Raw genomic sequence first — 27,879 nt, 5'->3', positions numbered from 1 at the left:
GCTTTTTCCGATTTCTGGCTTTCTGGTCCTACATGCGCCTCGTGGTTTATCAGATTACTCTCGCGTGTAAATCAAATATACCACTCGAGGCCATTGTTTAACTATAACGCAAAACGTTACAGACAAGGAAAAGGCAAAGAAGCTAATACAGATGCTGAAAGAGAGGTTGGATATTGTCTCCCTATGCTATATCCCTTTAAACTGCAGGATTGTACTGTATGTCTACCAGCAACAAGATACCTTACCCGACACACTCACACAACTCTATGAGGTATTCATTCTGTACACACTCAAACACTACAAGAACAAAATTCAAGAACTAGACAAAATTGACAATGACCAGATAGAACATGCTAATGCTATAACGACATTGCCAACTCAAGTTATCAAGTGTTTAGACTACCTATCAGAAACTGCATTCACAGGAATGACTCAAGACAAACTGATCTTTAAACATACAGAAGTCACCAAAGAAAGAGGTGCTTTGTCACTGGGACTGCTAAACCTAATAAAGTGTACGGGAGTATTGGAGGCTCATTATTATCAGTTCCTTCATTTAACCATTCAAGAGTTTCTAGCAGCCAGACATCTCGCACTAACAAAGAGCTCTCTTTCTCTCAGGATTGACTCAACTTGATTTTCTTCCCATCGAACAAGCCTTCCCAGCTCCGAAATCAATAAACACTCATGTGGAGCATAAATACAAAACTAAAACAAAAGATCTGCGAAAACAAGAGAGATCTCGTTTCTTGTTCCTAGCCCATCTTCAATATGAAAGCCGACAAACAACACACAACTGGCTCTTGCCCTGTCTGGTGACCAATTCACTCAACTTGTCAGAGCACAGTCTCTCTCAGTTTGACTGCCTTGTCTTGGCCAACTTTCTCGCCCTAACTCCAAAAGATCACGTGTGGGATGAGATAAACTTGTCTCAGTGCAGTCTTAATGATGACCGCTTCAAGACATTAACTACAAAGAAACATTCAAAAAGAGACATTCCAGTATTGTGCTTAACTAAACAATTAGATGTCACTTCTAACAAAATCAATGCTGAGGATCTACATCTATTGATGCCACTATTATTAGAAGAGTCGAAGGTGGACAGCATTAGTATCCCACACCACGAATCATGCACTGAGTTAGGAGGTGCAATTGTGAAAGGATTAAGAAAATTAGTAACCTTAAATTTTCGTCAACATTCGACATATCACGATCAAACAGAGCCTCCAAGTAGAGACTTTTCTTTTCAGTATTAATCAGCTCATTTTTCGTATTTAATGATGATTTTCAGTATAAACGATGTACAAAACATGGAAATGAGATGAAATGCTGTTTTGTAGTGGCTTTGTAATTGCCCCACCCTTCAATAAAGGGGTGTGGCAAGCGAAACTTGGCTTTACAAGATAAATTTATAGCTGTCTTTCAGTATCAGACTCACTACCAGTATAGGGCATAGAGCTACTACAGCTGTAGGGATGCTTCTAGACCCTTCACTGTCAACTATAAGGCCAGTTAACTTATTCTGTAAGCTGACAAAAGGTCACTTCTAGTCTTCTAGATCTACATGTATATCCGTATTTTTGCAGTTAATTCCGTATAACCGTATTAGAAGACAGAAATCCGTATAAATACGGAAAAAACCGTATACTTGGAGGCTCTGACAACACCTTCAAATTCATAAGAGCCAGTTCCATTTATACGATATTACAACACTAATGGCAGCTTTACAAAACAAGAGAAATCTACGTACCTTGCGTTTACATGGAAACAAAAAAAGGCACGAGGGTTTAACACACTTACGAAATCACTTGCCAGTGAATGTACGTGCTCACATTTCAACATCTGATAAGGTTAAATTGGCAATGTCAGTCACAAAGACAAACTAGTTCATCTTGATATTGAGTCACCTGACGAGTACATACAAGATGATGACTCAGAGGATCTATTTATGCCCTTGCTAGAAGGAAATTTGCCATCGGAACTACATGGAGTAACTGTTACCACTACATCATTCGTGTCAAAGGCTCTACTCAGGTCAATAGGAAGTAACAAAACAGTAACTAGTTTAACATTAGCCAATCTTTCTAATAAGGAGTTCACAAAATATGCGGGGGAAATTCAAGATATGCTTAAAAAAACGGATAGTTTGCAAACACTGAAACTGGACTCATGTAAACTGAATGACACGTCTATCAAACAATTGGAGGATGGACTCTTACTCAATCGAACTGTGGCACTCAAGTTAGAATACTCTACTCAGGGAGACAGCAGCTGGCTCAATGCACTACTTACAGTGAGGTCTCAAAACCTTCGTGAGCTAAATTTATACGGTTTACAATTGACTGAAGAAAATAAGAGACAACTTTCAGAGATAGTCACAACATGCAAGCAGCTACGAGTCTTAAAAGTAACATTAAGTGATAATTCAGAAATTTTCTTCCATGCTTTATCAGATAATCAAAGCCTGAGAGAACTCAATATTAGGACTACTGGCAAGATGGCAACATTGTTGTTTCAAACACTCTCATCAACTTCTATAACAATTTTAGACATACGTAATCTAGGACTTGGAAATGAAGGACTTGGAAATGAGGGATCTTTAGCCTTTAAAGAGTACATTCATGGAAGTAAAGTGCTAACTGTTTTGAGAGTTGACTGGTGTAGTTTGACGGAAGAAGCATTAAGGGAATTACTTTTTCGAAGGACTCTCCTTTGAGAGAACTTATTCTCAACCATAATTATAAAATAGAGAATGGTTGGACAGAACTTTTCAATGGTCTTTGTTCATCATGCATCACCACACTAGATGTCAGTGGTAATATCTTGGATGGAGAGGAGTGTTGCACAGCTTTGAAATGTCTACTGATCAACAACAAAACACTGACTGTTCTAAAAATAGGTCGTCTGTATGAGACAAATGATGACTTGGTTTGTTGTGTTGCTGACGCTCTGTCACAAAATTGCTCATTGATAGAACTAACATTCAGACACAGATCAAGCATTCTGGGATGGACAAAACTATTTGAAAGCTTACATGAAAACACAACGCTAAACACGTTAGACTGTAGTGAAGATGATTTACAACTACTCGAACCAAACAATGAAATCACTAAGTCTGTGTGTGAAATGCTAATACACAATCAAGGCCATCAAAATCTAAATATTTCCGATAGATTGATTGAGGGTCATTTAAAAAAGTTTGCAATGGCATACATTCAGAGAAAGCCTTTCCTAAATTTAACTGTTAGATATTTGGAAGATGATTTAGTGAAAGTGATCGATGGACTAGAAACAGATACTGATAAGGAGTACAACATCAAAAACAGATACTAACCACAACTGTAGACTTAGAGACTGCTATCATTACAATGCCTCGGGCATACTTTGTTTGCAATAGCATAATATTTGTTTCGCCCACAATAATCATTAAGAGGTTGGTTAGAAATGTATAGTCATGCTACAAATGTACCGTGGAAAGCGTTTACTCGATTATAACAAGCGTACATATGATTACACACAAACACACACATTGTAAAACTGGTATTTTCCGTTATACGAGTCTCTACTGTATTGGTAGCCTGTTACAGAACATAAGAATGAAGGGCTCCACTCTACACACATGTACTCTTGTCAGCTACAAAGTGAGCACCAACTCACCTTTCACTGACAGAAAAGAGGAGCAGCTGTCAGTAGAATAGACTACTGCGCACTCTAACTGGCTTTGCATTAATAATGTACTCAATAGAATGGCCACTGCAATGAAAACGAAGAGAGCTCACAAGACATTCTAGAAAGTTGAGATAAAAAACTCTGGTCACAGTAATAGCATATTATTCATATTGAATACATGTACAAAAGTGTCTTCGTTAATAATATCCATAAAATCATATAAGACATCCGTTAATCTGCATGTATTCAGATGGAGTGTGGTCTCAGATTAATTAGCGAGGGTCAACTGTAGTTGTTGCATGCGCAGTGCAGTGCACGATTGAGAGTTTCAGGTTCAGTGGCATTCCCACCAAGCTCCCGGGTAGGACGTATTCTGACAGTGACTACGTATGTGTGTACATGTGCATTACATAACATGCCCACACACACACACACGCCCACACACACACACCTACAGTGTGCAGAGGTTGTGCAGTTCAAAGTCTAACATTACACTCATATCCTCCCACACGAGGTTGGGAACAGCATCTCTGTGACTGGGCTCCTTTAGGATGGTCCTCACCATGCAGTGTAGGGTGTGGTCAGTGTAGTGGTGTCTCAGGAGTAGGGGATGGTTGGTGGCCTTGCGAAGGTCTACCATCACGTCCATCCTCTTGTTGAGCTCATCACCTGTAGTGGAGAGGGGGTGCTCAGTATGGGGCACTAATACATACAATGAACAGATCACACAATGAAAACTAAGCCATTGCACTAGCCTACTGACACCACCAACCTTCTTATGGCTACACAAATACCTATAACACACAGAGGTATACTATAAACAATACGGAGTGATAAGAGTCATGTGCTAACAATGACAGGTTTGTATGTTACAAAGCTATTGTTGCAAATAAGTCGATACTTACTACAAACTCATCTGCAAATATAACACACCCAATTAAGGTAAAAACTATTCACCATTCTAGAAAATTAGTTTGGCACCACCTATGGCCATACATTCACTTGTGTAAGGTTTGGTTGCTAGGTAACGGCCACAAATTATGGAATTACAAGGTTTTGAAACCATAGTTATTAACGATACACATCTGGCTTGAATTTTTATTGCACATGAAACACACAACAAGCACATGATCACCCCTTTGCTGACTAGCTTTTAACTGTACAACTATAGTTTGCTAACAAATCACTAGCTATGGCTGAGAGACAAGACCGTGAACAAGAGTACATATTCAGAAATGTTCAACTCTTCAAGAATGATACCCTTGGTACTGGCTCCTACGGGGCAGTGTGTAAAGCCAAGTGTGACCAGCTACTCTGTGCTGCCAAACTACTCTATCCAGTGCTCTTCCAAATAGCTGTTCCAGATCCTGGCAAAGAGCATCGACACCCGTTTAGAAGATTCGAAACAGAGTGTGCATTTCTGAGTCGTATCAACCACCCCAACATTGTACAGTACTTGGGGACCTATCGCGATCCCGACACAAATGCACCAGTTCTTCTCATGGAGCTCATGGACGACAGTCTGACACACTTCCTGGAGTCATCACCTGGAGACATTCCCTACCACATCCAAGTCAACCTCTCCTATGACATAGCTCAAGCACTTGCTTTTCTCCACTCCAATGGGATCATCCATCGCGACCTCTCCAGCAACAATGTCCTACTCATTGCAGGGACTCGAGCCAAAGTCACCGATTTTGGAATGTCCAACTTCAGGGACAAAAACGTCAACCGACTAGCCACAATGACCACATGCCCGGGAACACCAGCCTTCATGTCTCCCGAGGCACTAAACGAACCACCAGTGTATACAGAGAAACTAGACAACTTCTCATTTGGTGTGCTTCTAGTTCAGACCACAACTCGACAGTTTCCAAAGCCAACAGATCGATTTGAGAGTATTCAAGTTCCCAATCCACGAAATCCAATTCACATAGTTGAAGCTAAAATAGCAATCCCAGAACTAGAGAGAAGACAAGCTCACATGAGCCTGATTGAGCCCACCCACCCTCTACTGCCGATTGCTCGTCACTGCCTCAAAGACAGAGATGTTGAGCGACCATCTTCCCAACAGCTTTGCCAAACACTGGATGCTCTCAAGAGGACACCACAGTACCAGGAAAGCTCCCAACAAGACCTGCACCAGATGATCAGAGAGAAAGACGAACAAATTACACAAAAAAACACACAGCTACAAGAAAATCAAGAGACAATAATGCAAAACAATGAACAGTTACACACAAAGAATGTTGAAAATGGTCAACTTGCTACAGAACTAGCACAAGAAAAACAAGATAACCAAACCATTCAACAAGAAAACCAAACCCTTCAACATGAGGCTGAAGCCAGGGAGAGACAGCTGAGGAGACTCAACCAAGAGTTGCAATCAAGTGAGGAGAACACTGCTGCCCTCCAACAAGCCATCGATCAACGAGACAGAGAAGTCACTCAACTGAGACAAATGTTGGCAAGCAAGAACGAGGAATCTCATGATCTATCGACTCGAATGCACCAAGTCGCACTACAAGATGAGCAAGCTACACTGATGAAACCTGCTACAATAGAGTCACTACCTGATGTACCTGTTGGTATGTGGTATGGATCATCAGCCGTGATTGGAGACAAGGCATACTTTAGTCGAGATGGAAGCAAAACTGTTTATGAGTTCAGCAACAATCAGTGGCACGAGTTACCACCTTGCCCTAACAGCCACTTCACTATTGTCAGTGTCGATGACATGCTCACAACTGTGGGGGGACAGTCAGTCACACAACTCTTTAGTAACAAACTCTACAGCTATATTAACAACGAATGGGTCGAACACTTCCCTCCCATGCCAACCAGACGGTGGGGACCTGGAGCTGTGTACGCTAACAACACACTTGTAGTGACTGGGGGATTTCGTGATGCAAAACGTTTAAATACAGTCGAGATATTAAACACTGCTAACATGCGATGGTCTATTGTTAGCTCACTACCTGTGTCAACCACTGACCTATCAACAACGATCTGTGGAGACTATGTGTACATACACCTACGAACTAGTGATGCTCAAGAGAAGTATTCAGTGTACAAATGCTCATTAAGACAACTAACTCAGTCCCAGCCAAGCTCAGCTATATGGGAGAAGATTGCTCCTTTACCAGTTAGCTGGTCCTCTCTTGTTACCATCAATGGCCACCTGCTGGCAGTGGGTGGGAGGGACTCTAGATGTAAGGACATATATCAGTACAACGAGACATCATGGACTTTCATTAATCAAACGTCAACACCTCGATCAAAATGCGTCACTGCTGCCCTCCCTGGGAATAAACTGATGGTTGTGCGTAGAGATGATACATACAGAAAATGTGAAGTAATTACTTTTGTATAGACTTGTTCTTTGTGTCGTATTGAAGTACAGTATATTATGTAACATTGATTATTATGTTGATAACTAACAAATGTGGTGAGCAGATGAAGTAATATATGTTGGTGATTTCTATCTTTGGCGATTTTGCTGTGCAAGTTATAATTAATATTACATATAAGATAGATCGAGGCATAAGCAGTTCCTAGAACATTGTGATGATCTCTAACATAAATATATTTACCAGCTATACAGTACATACGGTAGTTCAATTACTTCAACTAAGCGAGTAGTAGCTACACAAACTAGCCACAATCTCCCAACACACAACATTCCCCTGCAGGCACTCACCATGTCGGCCCTGATTGACTCTGAGTGACCTCTCCACCATGCCCCTGTAAAATGTCCAGCCGGGAGCTGACTCAGCACTTGTGACTTGAGCCTCCGCAGTGTGAAGGGTGTCATGATCTGCTTGGCCTGTCTCACCTGCTCCTGGTAATAGGCACTCGACTCGTCCACTCTCTGTGGGATGTGTGTGTGTGTGTGGGGGTGGGTGTGTGTGTGTGTGTGTGGGTGTGGGTGTGTGGGGGGGAAGGGTAGTAAGTGTCAGTAGTGCTCTCACATTATAAAAGCAATGGCAACTAGTCTAATAGAGTGGATATTTCACAATGAGAATGGCCAATCTCCAGTAGCTACAATACAGAAGCATCCTCTCGACTGCTAAAGATACATACCTCGGAGTTTTGCAGATGAGAGAACTTGTCTGGATGAGGTTGAGATGGTCTTGCATTGAGCCAGTAGTCTAACAAGAACCTTCCTCTCTGCCAGTAGTGTCAGACAGCCCTACAGTAACTGGGGGTGGGGGACAGTCAAAGCAGGCTCTAGATTATAGATGGAGGGAGACCTACCTGTTCACTAAGACCCTTCTTTGAAACAAGAGCCTCCATGCACCTACAGTACAAATACACACACAAATTACGCAAGTACACTATACAAGGCTGAAATGACACAATAAAGGTAACTAATGTTACTTTGTAGGCAGCCTCAAGACCATGTCATTAATAGCATTAGGAGGAAGGAAATAGAACAGAGATTATAATGCATCCTAAATAAACACTGTGTATTTCTTGGGTCAAACATCCTCCCAACAGACTAACCAATTGTGATAATTATGGTGGGAGGGTGCTCACCTTCACATCTGACAGTTGTACATTGATAGGGTAATAGTACTAGCCACAATGGATAGTCTCTTACCAAATGCTTCCAGCTGGTCAATCAGTTTAGCCTTGGTAACAGAGCAGCGTGGAATATCACATAGCTCATCCAGGAAAGAATCATTCCTAAACTTGATTTCTTCTCTTGACAGAAAAACCATCTTCCTCTGATTCTGCATGACCCACTGTACTCATCACGGTCACTAGCTATCAGTCAACTCCACCACCGGCATCAGCAGAAGTGTCACAAGACTGTACACTTTGTTTGGTTTCCATGGACGACAGGGCCTAGGAAAACAACCCATTATGGAGCAAACTGCTCAATACTTTAGCTTCAAATTGATTACAATATCACCCACCTTGCACCTTCCTACCCCAAAATATTTTTGGGTGAAAGGGGGAAGTATATTGACCTACCGTTTTGAGAAACCAATGTTCCAAGTTCTATCTGCATACAAAAACAGCATCAATGGCTGCCTTGTAACGACTACACAAAAAAGTTTTAGGATTCAGATTTTTTTGGAAGGGTAGAGGAGATATTAAAGTCACTTCTTTATGGAAGAAAACCAAAATCTTAAAATAGCTCTACTTCGTAGCGTACTGAACATTCTTAATTTGCTCCATAAGGTTGTTTTAAATTTCCTAGGCCCTGTCACCAGTATAATGGGGAAAGCAAAAGTAAAAAATTAATGTACTCACCAGTTGGTTGACAGAAATTCACATTTTCCCACCAAGTTCCCAGTTAGGCTGATAGTGACTACGTATGTGTGTACATGTGCATTATGTAACATGTCATCATACAATTCAATGAAAATAACACAAGATTATAATAGCCATCATTGTTTTTGTAACCATGTTAAAGATAATGTAAACTGGAAATGCCTAACACACCCAAAAAGCTCCCAAAAACCACTCACCCCTTTTCTTAAACTGTACAATTAACAAGTCATTAGCTATGGCTGAGAGACAAGACCGTGAACAAGAGTACATATTCAGAAATGTTCAACTCTTCAAGAATGATACCTTTGGTACTGGCTCCTACGGGGCAGTGTGTAAAGCCAAGTGTGACCAGCTACTCTGTGCTGCCAAGCTACTCTATCCAGTGCTCTTCCAAATAGCTGTTCCAGATCCTGGCAAAGAACACAGACACCCGTTTAGAAGATTCGAAACAGAGTGTGCATTTCTGAGTCGTATCAACCACCCCAACATTGTACAGTACTTGGGGACCTATCGCGATCCCGACACAAATGCACCAGTTCTTCTCATGGAGCTCATGGACGAGAGTCTGACACACTTTCTGGAGTCATCACCTGGAGACATTCCCTACCACATCCAAGTCAACCTCTCCTATGACATAGCTCAAGCACTTGCCTTTCTCCATTCTAATGGGATCATCCATCGGGACCTCTCCAGCAACAATGTCCTACTCATTGCAGGCACTCGAGCCAAAGTCGCCGATTTCGGAATGTCCAAATTCAGGGACATAAACGTCAGCCGACTAGCCACAATGACCACATGCCCGGGAACACCAGCCTTCATGTCTCCCGAGGCACTAAACGAACCACCAGTGTACACAGAGAAACTAGACAACTTCTCATTTGGTGTGCTTCTAGTTCAGACCACAACTCGACAGTTTCCGAAACCAACTGATCGATTCGAAAGTGTTCAAATTCCAGCTCCACGAAATCCAGGTCGCATAGTTGAAGCCAAAGTAGCGATTCCAGAACTGGAAAGACGTCAAGCTCACCTGAGCCTGATTGAGCCCACCCACCCTCTACTGCCGATTGCTCGTCACTGCCTCAAAGACAGAGATATTGAACGACCATCTTCCCAACAGCTTTGCCAAACACTGGATGCTCTCAAGAGGACACCACGGTACCAGGAAAGCTCCCAACAAGACCTGCACCAGATGCTCCTGCACCAGATGCTCAGAGAGAAAGATGAACAGCTACATGTACTATCAAATCAACACCTTATCACAGAAAAAGATGAACAAATACAAATAAGCGAACAACAACATCAACAGCTTATAACGGAAAAAGACACACAAATACAAGCAAATCGAGAGACAATAGTACAAAACAATGAACAGACTACAATTAAAGACCAGCAACTATATACACAAGCTAATGAAATCCAAACCCTCCAACAAGACAAAGCAACTCTTCAACATGAGGCTGAAGCAAGGGAGAGACAGCTGAGGAGACTCAACCAAGAGTTGCAATCAAGTGAGGAGAACACTGCTGTCCTCCAACAAGCCATCGATCAACGAAACAGAGAAGTGACTCAACTGAGACAAACGTTGGCAAGCAAGAATGAGGAAATTCACGATCTATCCACTCGAATGCACCAAGTAGCACTGCAAGATGAGCAAGCTACACCAATGAAACCTGTTACAATAGAGTCACTACCTGATGCACGTGTTGGTATTAGGTATGGATCATCAGACGTGATTGGAGACAAGGCATACTTTAGTCCATACGGAAGTAAAACTGTTAATGTGTTCAGCAACAATCAGTGGCACGAGTTACCACCTTGCCCTAACAACTACTTCACTATTGTCAGTGTTGGTGACATGCTCACAACTGTGGGAGGGTCAGGCACACAACGCTATAGTAACAAACTCTACAGCTACATTAACAACAAATGGGTCGAGCACTTCCCTCCTATGCCAATTGGACGGTGGGGACCTGGAGCTGTGTACGCTAACAGTACACTTGTAGTGGCTGGGGGATCACGTGATTTAAAAACATTAAATACAGTCGAGATATTAAACACTGGTAACATGCAATGGTCTATTGTTAGCTCACTACCCTTGCCAAGCTTACTCCCATCAACAACGATCTGTGGAGACTATGTGTACATACACCCACAAACTGGTGATGCTCAAGAGAAGTATTCAGTGTACAAATGCTCATTAAGACAACTAACTCAGTCCCCGCCAAGCTCAGCTATATGGGAGAAGATTGCCCCTTTGCCAATTTACTGGTCCTCTCTTGATACCATCAATGGCCACCTGCTGGCAGTGGGTGGAAGGGACTCCAATAGAGATAAGACTAAGGACATATATCAGTACAACGAGACATCATGGACTGTCATTAGTCAAATGTCAACACCTCGATCACAGTGCCTCACTACTGCCCTCCCTGGGAACAAAGTGATGATGGTGGGTGGAGATCGTATAGGCAGAAAATGTGAAACAGTTACTTTTAAATAGTGCTTATTCTTTTGTGTTATTGTACGCTATGCAAATTATTATGTAAATATAAACTATTAATTTTGATTGAACTGAACGAGCAGTACACTCAGTAAATAATTACCGTATTTACTTTATTCGAAATGGGCGTTTATTAGTCATGTCAACTCCAAACTCTCTTTTTGGCTGCTGCCAGGTGCTCTCAGCTTAAATCTTAAGTCATAGGAGTGGTGTTTCTATAGGCCCTGATAAATTATGCTCGGAATAATTTTAGCATAATAGAATAATTGGGAATAATAGGCATCAATGTCCATTTTTGGCAATTATCATTACATTGCATAACGATGTTTTCATGACAAAAAATGGCTGAAGGTGAATATTTAGTCTCATGAATCAGCCGCCCTTTTAGGAATACCTACGCAAATTATTATGATCAGTTCAATTCAGCGAGATAACACGATATATTAATTATGTCTTGAGTCAGTTGTGTGTTGTGTTTACTTCTACGTCTTAATTTTGTACGTTACATTTTTCAGAGAATAATCAAATTTTTTATGAGAATAATAGGCAAATTTTTCATGAATTATAATGAGTGAAAAAAAAAGCATAATTTATCAGGGCCTAGGTGTTTCTCCCTCTGTGGGTATCTCTCTCTTTCTGCCATCGTAAAAAGTATCTATATTCTATGCTTCCATGGGTTCCATTTTTGGTTACACTTCCATTTGCATCTAGTTGCAAAACTGCATGCAAGTGTATGCTGTGGTCTACACGTCATCAAGTCGCAATCTGCATGCACTACGCTGGAGAGTTTATAGCCTTCATAGTCACTGAAACTGCACAGACAAAGCTTCGCAGCACTAACAAGGACTAAAGGTAAGTGAGAAATACATGTGAAAGCTAGTAAGAAAGGAACAACTTACTAACTAGTTGCTTGAGCCTCCCACTCACTTCTTTCTCAAAGGGAGGTTCAATTGAACCCAAAGAACCCCCTCTGGATCCGCCACTGAGAGAGCAGCGTGGAATATCACACAGCTCATCCAGGGAGGAATCATTCATAAACTTGAGGATTGAAGGAATAACCATCTTCCTCTGATTCTGACCCACTGTACTCATCACGATAACTAACAGTCAACTCCACCACATCAGCAGTAGTGGCACAATACTGTACACTTTGTTTGGTTTCCATGGACGACAACTCAAGAGCTGTTTTCGGTTTTGTTTTAAATCTGAAGAACAATCTGAATCGGACATTAACCCTGATAAATTATGCTCGGAATAATTTTAGCATAATAGAATAATTGGGAATAATAGGCATCAATGTCCATTTTTGGCAATTATCATTACATTGCATAACGATGTTTTCATGACAAAAAATGGCTGAAGGTGAATATTTAGTCTACATTAACAAATGGGTCGAACACTTCCCTCCCATGCCAACTGGACGGTGGAGACCTGGAGCTGTGTACGCTAACAACACACTGGTAGTTGCTGGGGGAGATTAAAAAGTTTAACTACTGTCGAAATATTAAAACACTGCTAACATGCAATGGTCTATTGTTAGCTCACTACCTGTGCCAACCACTCCCCCATCAATCAACGATCTGTGGAGACTATGTGTACATACACCCACGAACTGGTGATGTTCAAGATAAGTATTCAGTGTACAAATGCTCATTAAGACAACTAACTCAGTCCCAGTATTCACTTTTTATGGATCCATCTTACATGAGACATCAACCCCAGTCAAGCTCAGCTATATGGGAAAAGATTGCCCCTTTACCAGTTAGCTGGTCCTCCCTTGTTACTATCAATGGCCACCTGCTGGCAGTGGGTGGGACGTACTCTGATAGAGATAAGACTGAGGACATATATCAGTACAACTAGACATCATGGATTGCCATTAGTCAAATGTCAACACCTCGATCAGTATGCCTCACTGCTTCCCTCCCCGGGACCAAACTGATGGTGGTGGGTGGAGATGATGATACAGCCAGAAAATGTGAAGTAATTACTTTTAGTGCCTAATTTATTCTTTTATAGTATCGTATATCCTTGATTTTTGCAAATTTCTCAACATGCCATTGTAGAAGTATATTTGGAGAGTATTAAATTTGTGCTGCGTTAATATTACCTGGGATAGATTGAGACTCGTCCACTCTCTGTAGAGTGTGTGTGTGTGTGTGTGTGTGTGTGTGTGTGTGTGTGGGGGGGGGGGGGGAGGGAGTGTAGTAATAACTGTGAACTGTACAGGGAAAATAGCAAAATTTGGCTCATAAACTTTTGTGGCTAAAAAACACACTATAACGAGTGTTGCAAGCAAAAGCTAATAATGCAGATCTAGCACCCAAATAATAATAATTCAAAGCATACAAGTACTGAAAGATCAACTTAAGGAATTACAAGCACTAAATTCACATTTTGACAACCTTATTCCATAGTTCTAGGAAAAACTAGAGTTATTGTCGAGGTTCTGCATAAAACTGGAGCTATGTGTGTCCTCAGGGTAGCAACTTATTTCATACACAATTTAAATAGGTGGTACAGGCTGGCCAATGCCCTTCTTTGTCTCAGTGTTTAATAGTAGAGGGAATAAGTAATATAACATTTTACATTAAAATTTAATAGCACAAGTGTATAAACTGTGTACCTGAGATGAGTTTGTTGCAGGTGAAAGATGGATGGAGGTGGACAGTATTGAACCAGTACTAGCATATTTTTACTAGCCAAGACATGAAGAGGCCCAAGAACTTGACCTTCTTCTCTATGCCCAATGCCATGCGCTAGTTAGTCTCGGATCCACGCCGAGCCTCTGGCAACTTGTAATTGTTGTGAAAACGATTCGTGCCAGCTAGCTATAAAATGTCTTCTTCACCATCAAGAGAGGAGCCGCCGGCCCCACCACGCAGCAAAAGACCACCCAGGAGAATCCAGGTACTGTATAGACGGCCTGCAAGTGTAGTATGATAACCTCGTATGCAGCTGTCAGAAGAGGAGAGAGATGTGCTGCTTCAGTGTCGAAGGAACTCCGTTGCCAGAGGTAGACTATAATAGCTAAACTATTCCAGCATGATGGACTGTCCTGTGTGCAGGTCTACCGCTCGGTGTGGGTGCTCTGCTCACGTTGAGATGGTTTGTACATCAAGGTGCGTAAGAATATCAAGGACAATTGAGAAAATGTATGATTGTCTCCTTGATATTAATTTTCTTAAAAGGTGCATTGTGTAGTCCTAGTAAATACATACGGTAGTGATGGTTCACTGTTCTGCATCATGCAGGTCGTGTACCAAGTCATGTGACCCGATGGACTGGGTTGTATTACACTGGAGCTTTCCTGGGGGCGTTCTATGTGGGTGTGGCCTCGTACAAGCAGACATGTATGGACAAGATTATGGCTCTAGAGCACTCGATACTCAAAGATCAGATGCAGAAAGCAATGGCCAAATTGTGAGATAATTGTTAAAATACCCTATTTTTATTGAAAATGTTTGTTCACAGGAAAGGTTACGGTAGCTCTGATGATGATGATGAGAAGGGTCAAAGTCCACCTCCCAAACAGCCCCACCCTCCTCCACCTAAACGCCCCCGCACACACCCCACACGCTCCACACCTCCACCGGACGTGTCCCTTCGTGAGGGTCCATCGCTGAACACTGGCTACGAGAAGGACAAGAGGTTGCTGGAGACACAAGAACAGATGGCCGAACAGCCTGATGCATTTGGTGGTATTCAGAAGCAGACAGAGGGAGCACTCGCAAAGCAGGAGTCGTCACCATCAAAAACTAGGTGCAGTAGATCCCAACCATGAGTATAGTTTTGAATACTGAGGCAACCATACACCAGCTATTATGGATAAGTCTTAACTGACATTTCTCTATTGTTAGGGGACGGAGCTACGATGAGGTTCGTGAGTCTGCCCGTAGAAATGACAGGGAGGATACTGGAGGCAGGAAAAGAGGAGTAGAGGAGGAGGATTGGAGGCAAGAAAAACAACAACAGCAACGCAGTAAGTAGTTACTGTATAATCATAGCTCTTATATACTAATTATGATTTTGGTAGAAACTTTGATTGTCATAATTATACGTGATCTTTGTAGTTTCAGTGTATTTGTGTTTACCAAATTCCACCACTTTTTTTTATACAAAACTGGTGACAAAAGTAAATTAGGCGCTTTAGGCACTGTTTGTTTGTTTGGTATATAGCTATGTTGATTGTCCAAGCATAAGTATTCTATAGACTGTCTTGAAATGTATGCTATTGTTATTATTATACCAACACACCCACACCCACCCACACAGGAAAGGTAGTCCGCAAAAACAAGTACGGAGATGATGTTGAAGAATAACTGAACAGTAGAATCATAATTATAGTGCTCTGTATAATGCTGTTAATTGTATTTCAAAGTCTAATTTTGATACTTTTTCAGTCAAATCACTCCTCCATGCACATAACAACTCCTCCATGCACATAACAACGCATGTTGCCAAGAAAAGTAAATGTTATATATACAATATCTAATCTTGAGTCAGTACTACAAATCACTAAGCTTGTTCAATAATTATTGTTCAATAATCTACAATCGTTAAAGTTTGTATAAGCAGTTACTAGTTGCATGTTCCAAATCGTACATTCTGTACCGCCACATTATCTTGAAGATCAGTAGCTACACCATTTTGCTCCAAATCACGAACACAGCCGTTGTAGCCACGGTAACGATCGTCTTGTTGGGGGCTTCCCCCTACATACACGCTACCAGTAGTATCGAGCAAGTTTAGAGATCCAGTAGACGTGGCGGACACAGTCTCACCATCCACAGTTAGAGTAGCCATTGTCATGTTTTGCACGGCCTGAAGTCGATGCCAACGTCCATCATTGTAGGCACCAGCGCTTTCAACAATCGTTTCCGCTCCTTGCTCGCCTAAATTGAAACTGAAACGAACTCGTCCAGACTCTATCGTTATAGCAACAAAATCAATCGTTGTGTTGCCGGTAGCATCGCTAGGCACTCTATTGCTGAAGTAGAGAGTACCGTTGTCTGAAAGGGTGTTAAACTCGAGTGAAATCGTTTGCGATTCACGAGATATGAATTCGGGTAATTGGAGGTAGGAAATAGTGAAAAAATGTGCAGTATCGTGTGAGCAGCCGAACAGTGCGTCTCCTTGGAGATCAACCGAGGTGGAGTCCAATAGTTGGTTATTATCAAACTCAATGTCTCTAAAACATCCTTGGAACGATTGACCAATGGTAACTCGTCCGCTGTTGCTAGCGTTACAGGCAGGCTGTGTGGGCTCAGGTAATGGTACTGACTGTGCAGAGTCAAGTTGTACACTGTCGGTAATGCTTAGAGTATGCCATTGAAGGTCGGATGTAATGATACCAGCCGTAACACTTTGTTGAGTGGAGTCACAATAGTTACGGTTGTACTCAATAGATCCATTATTCACACTGACCGTTACATTCGCTTTCTGTTCGTTTTTCGCAACTAATTGTCCATTAACATTGCTGGGTTTGAAGTCAATGGCTTGTAGTGAACTTGTGCTGGTGGTTTGTATGCTACCACTTCCGCTCACTTGGAATCGTGTGTGGAAGTAGTTGCACTGCAATCCAGTAAATCCATCAGTACAGACACAAAGACGATCAAACGCAAACTGATCCCTACACTGTCCATTGGAGCAGAGGCCTAGATCACCCACACAATTTAGGAGGCAAGACTCGATATTTGTGATGTCGAAACTGTTCTGTTCTCGTATACCAGCTAAAGCCACACCTCTCATTATCCCCGAGAATGGAGCACCAACGTCTTGCAGGAGGGGAGCGTTTGTACCGAGTGCAAGTGAGAAATCGAGAGGAATCAAAAATTCAAAAGTTCCTTCGAGGGGTAGAGTAATAGTTCCACGTTGGGTGAATTCTGTATCAATTGCGATGAAAATCTGAGCACTGTTGAATATAGCGATTGTAATGTGTTGCCATTGGTTGGATTTCAGAGGTACGTTGCTAAATGTCACGGATGCTGGAGCATCAAAATTGTCCACTGATGTGTAGTAAAATATCAGCTGCTGGTTAGGGATATCGGATTCTAGCTGTGCCGATATGCTGTCATCACTGAGAGAGAACAGAATAGCCACGCCTCCATCCTGCCACACCCAACCTGACCAATAGATGCCTTCGTAGCTCTCGGTAATCTCATAGTTGCTAGTTACAGGAGCAGAGTTGCCGTTGAAAGCAATAGGTTGGTTATTAGCGGCTAGTCCCTCCACTGCTAATATATCAGCAGCTCCGGACAGACCACACGAGGATAGCTTGACTGCCACGCTGAGTGCATACTGACATCGATCACCAGTCCATCCAGGAGGGCAGGTACACATAAACACTGTCTCTATGCTGCTGCAGTTGCCATTGAAGCACGGGTTATCAAGGCAGAAATCAGTCTGAATATCGCATAATTTTCCAGAGAAACCGGGTGGGCATTCGCAGATAAAATCGTCTATATCATCTCGACAAGTGGCATCTTCTGCACACGGAGAACTAGTACAATCATCAATGTTTATTTGACAGAATTGACCTGTGAATCCAGGTTGACACACACACATGAAGACATTGATACCCTCAGTACAGTTGGCATTATTCAAGCATGGAGAAGGATCGCATTCGTCGATATTTACATCACATGCCGCTCCGGTATAACCAGCATTGCAGTCGCATACAAATCCATCAGATAAAGAACGACAATTTCCATTCACTGAACAAGATGTGTTGGCACAGAAATCGATAACAACGTTACAGCTCCGGCCAGTAAATCCAGGTTTGCATATACAAGCATAACTTCCAGGGAGGTTTACACAAGTGGCATTGTTGTTGCATGAGTCCACGTCACATTCATTAATGTCAATCTCACAGTTATCTCCAGTATAGCCAATAGTACAAGAGCAGTTGAAACCGTTTGTTAGTTCATTACATGCCCCGCCATTTGCACAAGAGTTCTCAGTACAGAAGATAACTTGCGTCTCACACACTTCACCGGAGAACTCAGGCAGACACTCACAACTGAAATCCAAACCATCTCCTTCGCTGCATGTTCCACCATTGAGACAAGTATTGTTTCTGCAAACGTCTATATCCATTTCACAGTTAAGGCCGGTAAATCCTCCCTCACACGCACACACAAACCCATCTTCTTGTTCAATGCAAGTGCCCAAGTTCATACAAGGTGAGGAAGCACACGGTGAAATCAATACCTCGCACATCTCTCCAGTGGTTCCTTCGGGACAAGTGCATACGAATTGGTTTTTGTTCAAAATGTCGACTTGACAGATACCACCATTAACGCATGGAGTTAGCGAGCAAGCATCAAAATATTGACAACCTTGACCGAAAAATCCACTGGCACAGGAACAGTTATATGAGCCGGTTGTTTCCATGGCGATACAGGTGCCATTATTGAGACAAGGGCTGATGAGTGTGGTGTCACACTCGCGAGGGAAGGTGCAGGTCTCGGTCGTGGGTTCAGGGGAGATGATGACAATACCCCGGGTGAATTGCTGTGGGGAGGAGGTTAAGGTCAGTACATGCACACAATGCATTAATTTATAGTGGCCGCTTGGACAGACCAACAGCGGCTATAATTATATCATTATAAAAAGAGGAGGCCAATTGAAACACATGCTATGGAGACTTTGGGGTCCATTACAACCTGGCTGTATTAGTTTTATATATTGTGTCTATATAATTTTATGATTGTGTAAAGCCATTATGTGGTAAGCAAATGAGATATTATAACAGTAAAACAAATGCTAAAAAACATTGCTATATTTACTGACCTCCCAGTACTGCACAGTTGAGAGTTGGTTGAGCACGTAGCAGTGTCGCACGTTATTGCTGACGTACATATTGCTAATAGTCTGAAGTCCAGCAAGTCCATCGATACTAACGAGATCAGGGTTGTGCGAGATTTGGAGCATGCCCACTGTGCGTAACCCACGGAAACCACTCACGCTTTGCAGACCCTGCATAAGGAGAGGATATGTATTAGCACACATTTCAGAAAACCGAATACAGCCTTCGATCAACATTGGATCATATCCACGGAATTTATATTAGCTGAAAGATTCCCCGAACCATTGATATCAGCTTAGCTATCTAAAACAATTACTGGATTTTCTACGACTACTTTATTCATTATTTCCACACGGACATAGTCACTCACTAAGTTTCTGGTGAGTATGATCATGGAGGCTTGGTGTAGAGCGTTGAAACCGTCTAGGTCCGCCATGTTGTTGCCTAGGAATGCAATGACAAGTGTACCTATGGCTTGGATGTTACCGAAGCCAGAGAAGTCAGCCAGACTGACACTGCTCTGAAGAGACAGGAGACCTGCACACATGGAAATAAGTAAATCATCTTGCTGTTGGAGTAATATTTCAGAGGGATCTAATACAAACTGCGCAAAGGAACTTTATTTTAACTAGATACACGTAACGTATGGCATGCACCACAAAGCTCCCCCCGCCTCCTCCACACGCACAAGCTCACACTCACCATTGACTTGCTCAATAAACCAAAGACCGTCCACGTCCACCAGTAGCGGGTTGTCTCGTAGTCCCAGATTGTTGATGGTGGAGCGATGGCCTGGGGGCAAGTTCTCCCCCAGAGTACGCAGAGTGGTGAGGTACATATTATTCACAATTGAGAGCTCGTCAAATCGTCCGAGATTTTCCAGTCCAGTGAGGTTGGTGATGCCCAACCCTCCGAGGATCAGGTCTCGTACAGACTGTGGGGGGTAGAGAGAGAGGGGGGAGGTCACACAACATTGTATGAGTATTATACTCTGATAATGTAATTTCCTGGATTATACCATTGGCAAAACATAATATTATCGCAAACCCAATTATCACCACATTTGTGACCTAAGTGTGTATCCAGCATTTAACTATAGCATGTATAGCTACTTCATAACTCTAATAATGGCTGAGTGACGTCTACCTAGCATTCCTATACTCCATGGGCAACCCACTACGTTTTTTCCCCTATAATTATTACGAGGAAGAATTATGGGTGCACATTTTTTTATGCTTCTGCCATCTGTCTCTAGCTAACTCACAGTGATGTTTTGCATGAAGTCCAGACTGGTGATATCATCACTCTCCATAATCTCTAGTCTCTCTATCTCCACGGACGTGCACAGACCTAGTCGTGCGTAGTCAGGGAGGTCTCTAGGCACATGCAGTACCCTGCCCATGTTGCCGCCTTGGTTACGCCATACAGAGCATGTTCGGTCAAACTCTAATAAGCTTGTGTGAGGAGGTCCGGACAAACCTTCGCCATCTGTGGCCACCATCAGTATCACCCTGTGTGTGTGTGAGGGGGGCAGTGCAATCATAATACAATGATACAATAATACAAGTGATACGATTCTATACATGATCATTTTTAGCTGACATGGCCTCGTTAAAAACAAATAAATGAATGCATAAGTCTGCACTCTTCCCTAAGGCAATAAGCTCAGTAATCATAATACAGGATTGTGATACAATTCTGCTAAAACAAGCTTCCATGATTATTTTTAGCTGACATGGCCTCGTCATAATAACAAATTAATGCATGAGTTCTGCACTCTTCCCTATAAGGCAATTAATAAGCTCACAATTTTAACAAGAAGCCAGTTTGCAAATCATTGGGGGCTGCATGCAAGAAGTACAAGTTTAGTTACCTCTGAGTAAAGTCAGGTACATCTCCCTGCAGTATGCTGCTGAGAGGAGGGTAGTTATACTGCAGCAATGGGTTAGGGCGACCACCATTGTCCAGCAAAACTTGAGCAAACTCCATCGGTGAGGCCGGACCAGTCAGTGTGATTGTTAGCCCATCCTCAGATACAGAGCCAGATATAGTGTCGGGTAGACTCACAGTATTTAAGAGCAGTCTTTCCTCCGAATGCTGAGGATTGGTGAGCTCAATTGAGATGCTTGAAATTGTGTTGCTGTCTTCGAGGATTTGCACAACACCCCTCGGTACAAAATCGTAGATGTCCATTCCGTCAAGAAGAGTGAGAGTTTGCGTATCTTGTCCGTTGATTGTCAGACGAGGCGGCTGGTTGTCAACGGTAACGGTGACGTGAGTAAAAGAGTCGACACTAGTGAAAACTCCATCGGAGACGCTCACACGAACTAAAGCTGAGTATTGATTGGTCGATGGTCGTGTTGTGTCATGTACAAACTCCACCTGTCGCAGTAGGAACTCGAAAATTGCACGATCCACGCTCATATCTTGACTGGTGAACTCGAGGTAGGACTGAGAGCGAGTGAAGAGCACCTGACCAGTTGTCAGAGTCTGTGCAACATCAGGACCACACTCACACTCATTCATAGATAGCCTGAGGGGAGGGAAATAATTATAGTGGTTAGGATTAAGATTAAGTAGCTATCAAAATCTGCCTACATGGCATGTTATGTAATATAATTGTGATGATTCAACCACAGCCACAGTAGTTAATATTCTCTGATTTCTAAATTCAATGTGCTTGCTAGACCGTTGCTACAAGTACTTACCGACAGAGTGGCTCCTCGTTCATTGGACACCTGTTATTGTGGAAGATCACTCTGTCCCCACTTCTGCCCCCCTCCAGTGCTACTCTCAGAGACGCCACTCGTCCATCAACATCCATATCCGTTATCGTAGCATTTCTAGTTGCAATTGCCTGACCAGAACCTCGGAAGAAATTGTAGGTCAAAGAGATGGAATGATTTTGCGATGGCGAGTTAGAGCCACTCAGGTCTACTACGGGAGTGTTGTCGTTGATTAGAGACAGAGTGATCGTGATGGGGCATGATTGAGTATCAGTGTCACTGCTGACAGTGACAGTGAGGACACGAGTAATGGGTGATGGCTCATCAGTTGTGCTTACGTAGGAGAGGGTTCTCAATAGAGTCTGTAGGGATATAGAGGTGGTATATAAGTTGCATACAATCCACATCCATGGTACTATCAATAACTATGGAGGTCAATAGTGTGAGCATTGTAGGGACAGTACTGAGGGCAGTGGTACGTCTCAAAAGGTGCATGGAACTGACGACACGCAAACAGTGATAATAGCATCTGCTATCATGACTACAAGGCAATACACATTCCATAATAATTTTTATTTTGCTAACGAAAAACTCAACACGATAATTATGGTAGTCGTACCTCGTACTGAGCAGCAGATCCATCGCCACTGATAAAGATTTCTTGTCCATTGCTAATGACCTCAAGAGAGTCAGCCAAGCTTGATGCAACCTGGATACTATCTCCCGCTTGTTGGTTACTAATGGCAATATTAGCCGATAAAATCACATGATCCTCATCATCATCCATCAAATTGAGAGACGGTGAAAGTTCAACGGGGAGAGTCGATCCCTCGGTGAATGTTGCCATGCCAATGCCGCACATGAGTACGAGAGGCTGGTCATCGACAAGAGTGATGTTGATTTGACCTATGACCTCATTGCTGTTCTGCACTCCATCGTACACAGAGAATACCACCTCTCTAATGACATCATCGGTTGGTTCGTCCGCTAGGTTGCCATAGGTTACAGCGGAGAGGGCTTGTTGGTACACGCTAATGCTCGCACCTCCGTTCAGTGTGAGGGTGTGGCCAGGAGCTACAGGGGGTGGGGGGTTAGTGACACATTGTAACTCTATAGTGACAATAATTCCATTAGTCCGAAATAAATATAATTATACTTACATCATTATTGCTTACTCTGTGAGGACATAATTCGTGGAAAATTAAAAAAGGCAGCATTGCAATTGGACCAACTTATGTACATTTGAAAGTACAAGGTAAGCCGGGGTAGTAGATATGCTTTCAACTCACCACCACTGACTGTGACGTTGTACTGCTGCTGCAGGATTGCCATGACTCCACTCTGAAGGTCTAGCATCTCGCTGGATCCATCAGGGGGCGTTGTCAAGGCAATAGTGGCGGACTGCATGAGGAATGTATCGTTGTTGTCCAGGTCCATTATCGTAGGATTGAAGATGGAGCCTGCGTGTGTGTGCGGGGGGAGATGCAATAATTGTGAAGTGTATACATGTATGCTAACAGTACATTGAATTAATTTTGATCAACAAATTCTACACTATTATGCACACAAACATACCTATAGGCAGAGGCAGTGTTGAGCCCTCCACAAACACAGCACTGACCGGTCCCTCCAGACTAATAACTGGTGGGTTGTTGTTGAGTATCACCACCTGCACCATGGCAACCACGCTGGCCGTGAAGTCTCCGTCAGAGGCTGTGATGGTCACCTGACGTACTCCGGGTATCTCCTCCACAGTAGCAGTGTACGTGTAGCGTAGGGAACTAACAACAGTCTGCATGTAGAGTAACATAGTATATAATTAAAGTTCTGCGATAAGTATGAAGTTTCTAAATACACAAAATATTAATGTGAATGTATGATGATGGAAGTATAGAGAAGCTAGTTTTGCAGTACCTGATAGTTGCTAAGGGAACTCGTCTGATCCAGGAGGATACTCACTCCATTCACGAGTCCATTCCCTCCAATAGCTGCTGTGTCGACTACCAAGAACTCACTCTCACTGTCTGATATTCCGGAGAGGGTAAAGCTCATCGTCGTGACAACAGCATCCAGATCTCCGTCAGATAGTGTCAGTCCACTCAGGTCTCCCACGCGTATGCTCAAATCACCCTCCGTATATTGTACCATAGGCATCACCACTTCGATACTGATCAGATTATCGTTACTGGGGACAACGATCACAATTACTGCTGTCATGTCCTCTTGAAGTCCATCGAATACGGAGATGGTTATGGTACGGTTGCCAGGCAATGGCTCTGCTGCTAGGTTAGTGTAGGTCAAGCTGCGTAGGAGGTCTTGGTACGCGGAAGTATTGGCTGATCCAATGAACTGTACGGTAGTGCCTGTGTGTGGGTGGGAGGGAGGTGGGGGCAATTGTAATTGTCGTTAATTATGAACTAGTAAGAAATGTATGTATCAGTATGTTATGCCTGCATGGTGTATGGCTTAATTAGACTATAAAGTAATGCTAGTACCTGCCTTACTAAACAATACTCAGTAATGCTAGTACCTGCCTTACTAAAGAATACTCAGTAATGCTAGTACCTGCCTTACTAAAGAATGCTCAGTAATGCTAAATGAACTACATGCAATAGAGTGAGTGAACTTACCATCAGTGGTGACATCGACTCCACCCGGAAATGAGCTATCATTGAATTCCAATACTTCCATTCCATTATCCAATACTCCATTCAGGACAGCACTAGCCGCCTGCATCAGGAACAAGTTGTTGTGATCAGGATCAGAGATAACCAGGCCAGCCTCCTCAGCGAAGTAGAGTCGTCCACTTCCTTCGAGGTATGACACGGCATTGGATAGCGTCAGCGTAATGTCAGGTGGGTTGTCGTTCACTGGAGTAATGGTCAGAGTTAGCTCAAGAGGGATACAGCTACGAGTAGCATCCATTGGGAGTAGCGATATTGTTCTCGTTCCAAGAGTCGGCTCAGATTGGCTATTTTGATAAGAGAGCGATTGTAGAGCTGCGATGAAGTCTTGGATGGTAGCTGGACCACTTAGTGTGATGGTTTGATCGTCTCCTTCAAACAGCGAGCTATCACCAGAGCCGGCATCACTAGGGGTTACTGTGAGGCTGGGAGAGGCTGTAACAGAGATTGTTTCAAAGTTAGAGTCCATTCGATTACCGAGAGTGATTTGAAGCCCTTCAAGCGTATTGTGAGGATAGCGATCATTATCAGTGAGTGATAATCCAGCTTGTAGTCCTAGCAACAGCTCACCCTCTCCTTCAGTGTATGATAGGGTTGTCATGGAAGCAGTCAGTGTAGGGCAGAATTCGTTCACTAACTCAACAGTTATTGTGATATTTAGAGTGTTACTGAAGAATTGTTCGTCTGCACACACAATCTCTACCACCCTAGGGCCAGGGATAGGTTCAGCATCAGTGTTACCGTATGTTAGTGTTGAGAGGACCTCCATGTATACGTCCTCGCTAGCACCTCCCGACAGTTCAATGGAGTCATTACCGACGAGCACTAATAGACTACTACTGAGGGCTAGAGATACATCAATACTGATATCCTCATTACAATTATCCATAATACAAGGGCTGTTCGATATTACAGCCTCGCACTGAGTCAACTGATGCGTGGCACTGTCAGCATCCATGACGGCAATGCCTGAGGCAAATAGAACAGGGGGAGAATTCTCAACAAACGCAACATTAGATACGCCAATACTAAGCACAGGAGAAAGGTCGTTTTGATCCACAATAGATATTTGTACGGTAGTTGTATCGGACAAAGCAGGGGGTGCTGTGTTAGTTGCCATGACTGTCAAAGTGAACTGATCAGTGTTAGGGATAGTGTCGAAGTCAAGGCTTCTTTCGAGTGAGATTACGCCAGAGCTTGCTCCAATTGCAAATACTCCATCATTGTTTCCAGCTGTTATGCTGTACCGTATCTCAGCGTTTGAGCCAGTATCGTTGTCCACAGCGTTGACAATGGCAACTATGAATCCAATGTTTCTCGATTCCAGAATCTCTACTGTAAGTACATCTTGTGCAAAAACTGGTGGTTGATCGTTTTGGTCGAGAATAGAGATTGTGACATTAGCCGATGATGTAAGTTGACCATCAGTTGCAAACACGGTCAAAGAATACCATTTCACACCCTCAAAGTCTAAAACCACACCCTCTTTGTTTCGGATAGTGGAGCCATCAATCTCAAAAGCATCGTCTTCAAGGTTAAAAGTTATTGCATCTCCATCACCATCTTGTGCAAACACCTGCCCTTCAAACTCCGAGTTCTCTTGTACTTCGAAAGAGTAGGACCCAGGAGTAAACTGCGGTGAGTTGTCATTAATTCCAGTTACTGAGATTACCACATCAGCTCGGCTGCTCAACGGAGGCACTCCTCGGTCAGTGGCTATCACGGTGAAGTTGTACCTCTGCTGCGTTTCAAAATCTAGCGGCAATATCAGAGAGACGACACCGGAGGATGCGTTGACAGAAAAATGTTCTGTATCAAGCAGAGAGTATACCAGACCACTGTTTCCAATATCAGCATCAGTTGCTGAGACTAACAATATCATAGAGAATGTTGGGGTATCCTCAGGAAGAGACACGGTGTAGTTGACAGCGGAAAATTGGGGTGGGTTGTCATTTCGATTTTCCACATTTATGACGACACTAGCAGTACCAGTTAGAGCGGGTGTACCGGAATCAATGGCGATAACTTCAAAACTGTATAGAGTTGTAAGTTCAGCATCTAGAATTGACGTTAGTGAAATGTTTCCTGTGGCAGTCTTGATATCAAATGGTAGGTTCTCAATCGGTGTAATAGATGGTTCCAGTCCAGAACCGGAACTTGGTATTTCAGGAATCTGAATTTGAAATGAGATCATAGAATTCTCAGGTAATACATCGGTGTCGTTAGCAGATACCGACAAAACCACACTTCCGATTGGTTGATCTTCAGGTATCGTCACAATATAATCCCTCCTATCAAAAGTTGGAACTTGATCGTTCTCATCCAAGACTTGTATAGTGACAAGAGCAAGTGAGGTCCGAGGACTGGGAGTGTTGTCATTGTCTGTGGCACCTACTATAGCAAATATAAGTCCATCCTCGGCATCGAGTGGTTGTAGGGTTGTCATGACACCAGTACTCGGGTGAATGGTTACAAACGGGTTTATACCATCAATGAAATAAGTTATCATCGTCTCTCCATAGATATCTGCATCGCTAGCAGACACAACGACATCTAAAGAAGTGCCTGAGGGCAAGTTCTCGACTACACCATCATTGTACAAGTCCTGGCTAAACTGAGGAGCGTTATCGTTAAGTGGGTGGACCTGGATGTTTATATTAGCAACATTACTGGACAGGGAGCCTCCAATCACATCAGACGGTGTGAACACCTGTACGCTGACTCGGCGAAGTCCTGGTTGTGGTTCGTTGAGATTATTGAAGAATTGAACAGATCGGAGTAAATCCTCGTACACAGCTCTATCCTGTTGTCCACTATAGGTGATGACACGTGCAGTGTCGTTCATTTGTTGAGATCGACTGAGACCGGAAACTGTGGTGAAGTTATATTCGTCTCCAATTGTGGGATCATGTAGAATGATCACTAGTGCACTGACAGTGGGTGTGTCCACGTCTGTGATGCGGAGACTATCAGCTGTCACCTGTGAGTGGGCGGGGGTAGGGTGATTAATGTATAACTGAAGTACATGTGTACACTGGGTACACAATAAGGTGTGCAAAGCTACCAGGTGTATAATAATGCCCCATAAAATAAATGCATTTACGATGTGTTAGGCTTCACATAATAATTATGACTCCACTTCACACAATAAAATATGTCCAGACTTAGCTCCTATTATTACTCTTATCGCAGACTTATTACTTCTACAAT

General features: G+C 42.9%; 5 protein-coding genes and 1 long non-coding RNA gene across 6 annotated transcripts in view; 3 read left to right on the top strand and 3 right to left on the bottom strand.

The window, feature by feature from the left end:
* Nucleotides 1-108: 108 nt before the first annotated feature.
* LOC135350579 (SWI/SNF-related matrix-associated actin-dependent regulator of chromatin subfamily A containing DEAD/H box 1A-like) lies at nt 109-7,964 on the bottom strand. Its single transcript, XM_064549428.1, has 5 exons — nt 7,927-7,964; nt 7,753-7,870; nt 7,370-7,540; nt 4,121-4,338; nt 109-3,753 (listed from the first exon to the last, which is right to left on the bottom strand). Exons 3-4 carry the CDS (start codon nt 7,407-7,409, stop codon nt 4,121-4,123), a joined length of 258 nt encoding a protein of 85 aa, XP_064405498.1. The 5' UTR covers nt 7,410-7,540; nt 7,753-7,870; nt 7,927-7,964; the 3' UTR covers nt 109-3,753.
* Nucleotides 4,605-7,138, top strand: LOC135350531 (probable serine/threonine-protein kinase kinX). Its single transcript, XM_064549356.1, has one exon. The coding sequence runs from the start codon at nt 4,862-4,864 to the stop codon at nt 7,040-7,042; it is 2,181 nt and encodes a 726-aa protein (XP_064405426.1). The 5' UTR covers nt 4,605-4,861; the 3' UTR covers nt 7,043-7,138.
* A 312-nt stretch (nt 7,965-8,276) lies between the features above and the next one.
* On the bottom strand, nt 8,277-9,027 carry LOC135350585 (uncharacterized). Its single transcript, XR_010399197.1, has 3 exons — nt 8,932-9,027; nt 8,650-8,680; nt 8,277-8,520 (listed from the first exon to the last, which is right to left on the bottom strand). It is a non-coding gene; the product is annotated as an uncharacterized LOC135350585 (long non-coding RNA).
* Nucleotides 9,028-9,177: 150 nt separating this feature from the next.
* LOC135350526 (probable serine/threonine-protein kinase drkD) lies at nt 9,178-11,468 on the top strand. The gene has a single exon (XM_064549352.1). It carries the CDS (start codon nt 9,188-9,190, stop codon nt 11,447-11,449), a length of 2,262 nt encoding a protein of 753 aa, XP_064405422.1. The 5' UTR covers nt 9,178-9,187; the 3' UTR covers nt 11,450-11,468.
* A 2,737-nt stretch (nt 11,469-14,205) lies between these two features.
* LOC135350572 (uncharacterized) lies at nt 14,206-15,860 on the top strand. Its single transcript, XM_064549413.1, has 7 exons — nt 14,206-14,359; nt 14,408-14,465; nt 14,518-14,571; nt 14,704-14,872; nt 14,924-15,211; nt 15,310-15,431; nt 15,725-15,860. The coding sequence occupies exons 1-7, from the start codon at nt 14,288-14,290 to the stop codon at nt 15,769-15,771; spliced, it is 810 nt and encodes a 269-aa protein (XP_064405483.1). The 5' UTR covers nt 14,206-14,287; the 3' UTR covers nt 15,772-15,860.
* A 46-nt stretch (nt 15,861-15,906) lies between these two features.
* The window catches only part of LOC135350510 (uncharacterized), a 43,827-nt gene continuing 31,854 nt past the window's right edge, over nt 15,907-27,879 (bottom strand). Inside the window, exons 24-35 of the mRNA XM_064549322.1 lie at nt 24,616-27,649; nt 23,900-24,348; nt 23,561-23,777; nt 23,275-23,445; nt 22,605-23,059; nt 21,968-22,347; nt 21,133-21,792; nt 20,524-20,770; nt 19,962-20,193; nt 19,630-19,796; nt 19,244-19,429; nt 15,907-18,964 (exon numbers count right to left, since the gene is read on the bottom strand). Coding sequence (XP_064405392.1) covers nt 16,031-18,964; nt 19,244-19,429; nt 19,630-19,796; nt 19,962-20,193; nt 20,524-20,770; nt 21,133-21,792; nt 21,968-22,347; nt 22,605-23,059; nt 23,275-23,445; nt 23,561-23,777; nt 23,900-24,348; nt 24,616-27,649 — 9,132 coding nt within the window. The 3' untranslated portion in view covers nt 15,907-16,030. The remainder of the gene's footprint in view (nt 18,965-19,243; nt 19,430-19,629; nt 19,797-19,961; nt 20,194-20,523; nt 20,771-21,132; nt 21,793-21,967; nt 22,348-22,604; nt 23,060-23,274; nt 23,446-23,560; nt 23,778-23,899; nt 24,349-24,615; nt 27,650-27,879) is intronic.

This window comes from Halichondria panicea, chromosome 16 (assembly GCF_963675165.1).
Source record: "Halichondria panicea chromosome 16, odHalPani1.1, whole genome shotgun sequence".
Lineage (NCBI taxonomy): Eukaryota > Metazoa > Porifera > Demospongiae > Suberitida > Halichondriidae > Halichondria > Halichondria panicea.
Note: the sequence above shows the minus strand (reverse complement) of the source record. Positions and strands in the feature narration are given on the sequence as shown.

Bases quoted from the DNA above. Each gene is read 5' to 3' on its own strand.
- LOC135350531 (XM_064549356.1), top strand. From the start codon at position 4,862: ATGGCTGAGAGACAAGACCGTGAACAAGAGTACATATTCAGAAATGTT.
- LOC135350579 (XM_064549428.1), bottom strand. From the start codon at position 7,409: ATGGTGGAGAGGTCACTCAGAGTCAATCAGGGCCGACATG. The intron at 4,339-7,369 runs GTGAGTGCCTGC...TCTCCACTACAG, and splicing joins AGTCAATCAGGGCCGACATG to GTGATGAGCTCAACAAGAGG.
- LOC135350526 (XM_064549352.1), top strand. From the start codon at position 9,188: ATGGCTGAGAGACAAGACCGTGAACAAGAGTACATATTCAGAAATGTT.
- LOC135350572 (XM_064549413.1), top strand. From the start codon at position 14,288: ATGTCTTCTTCACCATCAAGAGAGGAGCCGCCGGCCCCACCACGCAGC. The intron at 14,873-14,923 runs GTGAGATAATTG...GTTTGTTCACAG, and splicing joins CAGAAAGCAATGGCCAAATT to GAAAGGTTACGGTAGCTCTG. The intron at 15,212-15,309 runs GTGCAGTAGATC...CTCTATTGTTAG, and splicing joins TCGTCACCATCAAAAACTAG to GGGACGGAGCTACGATGAGG.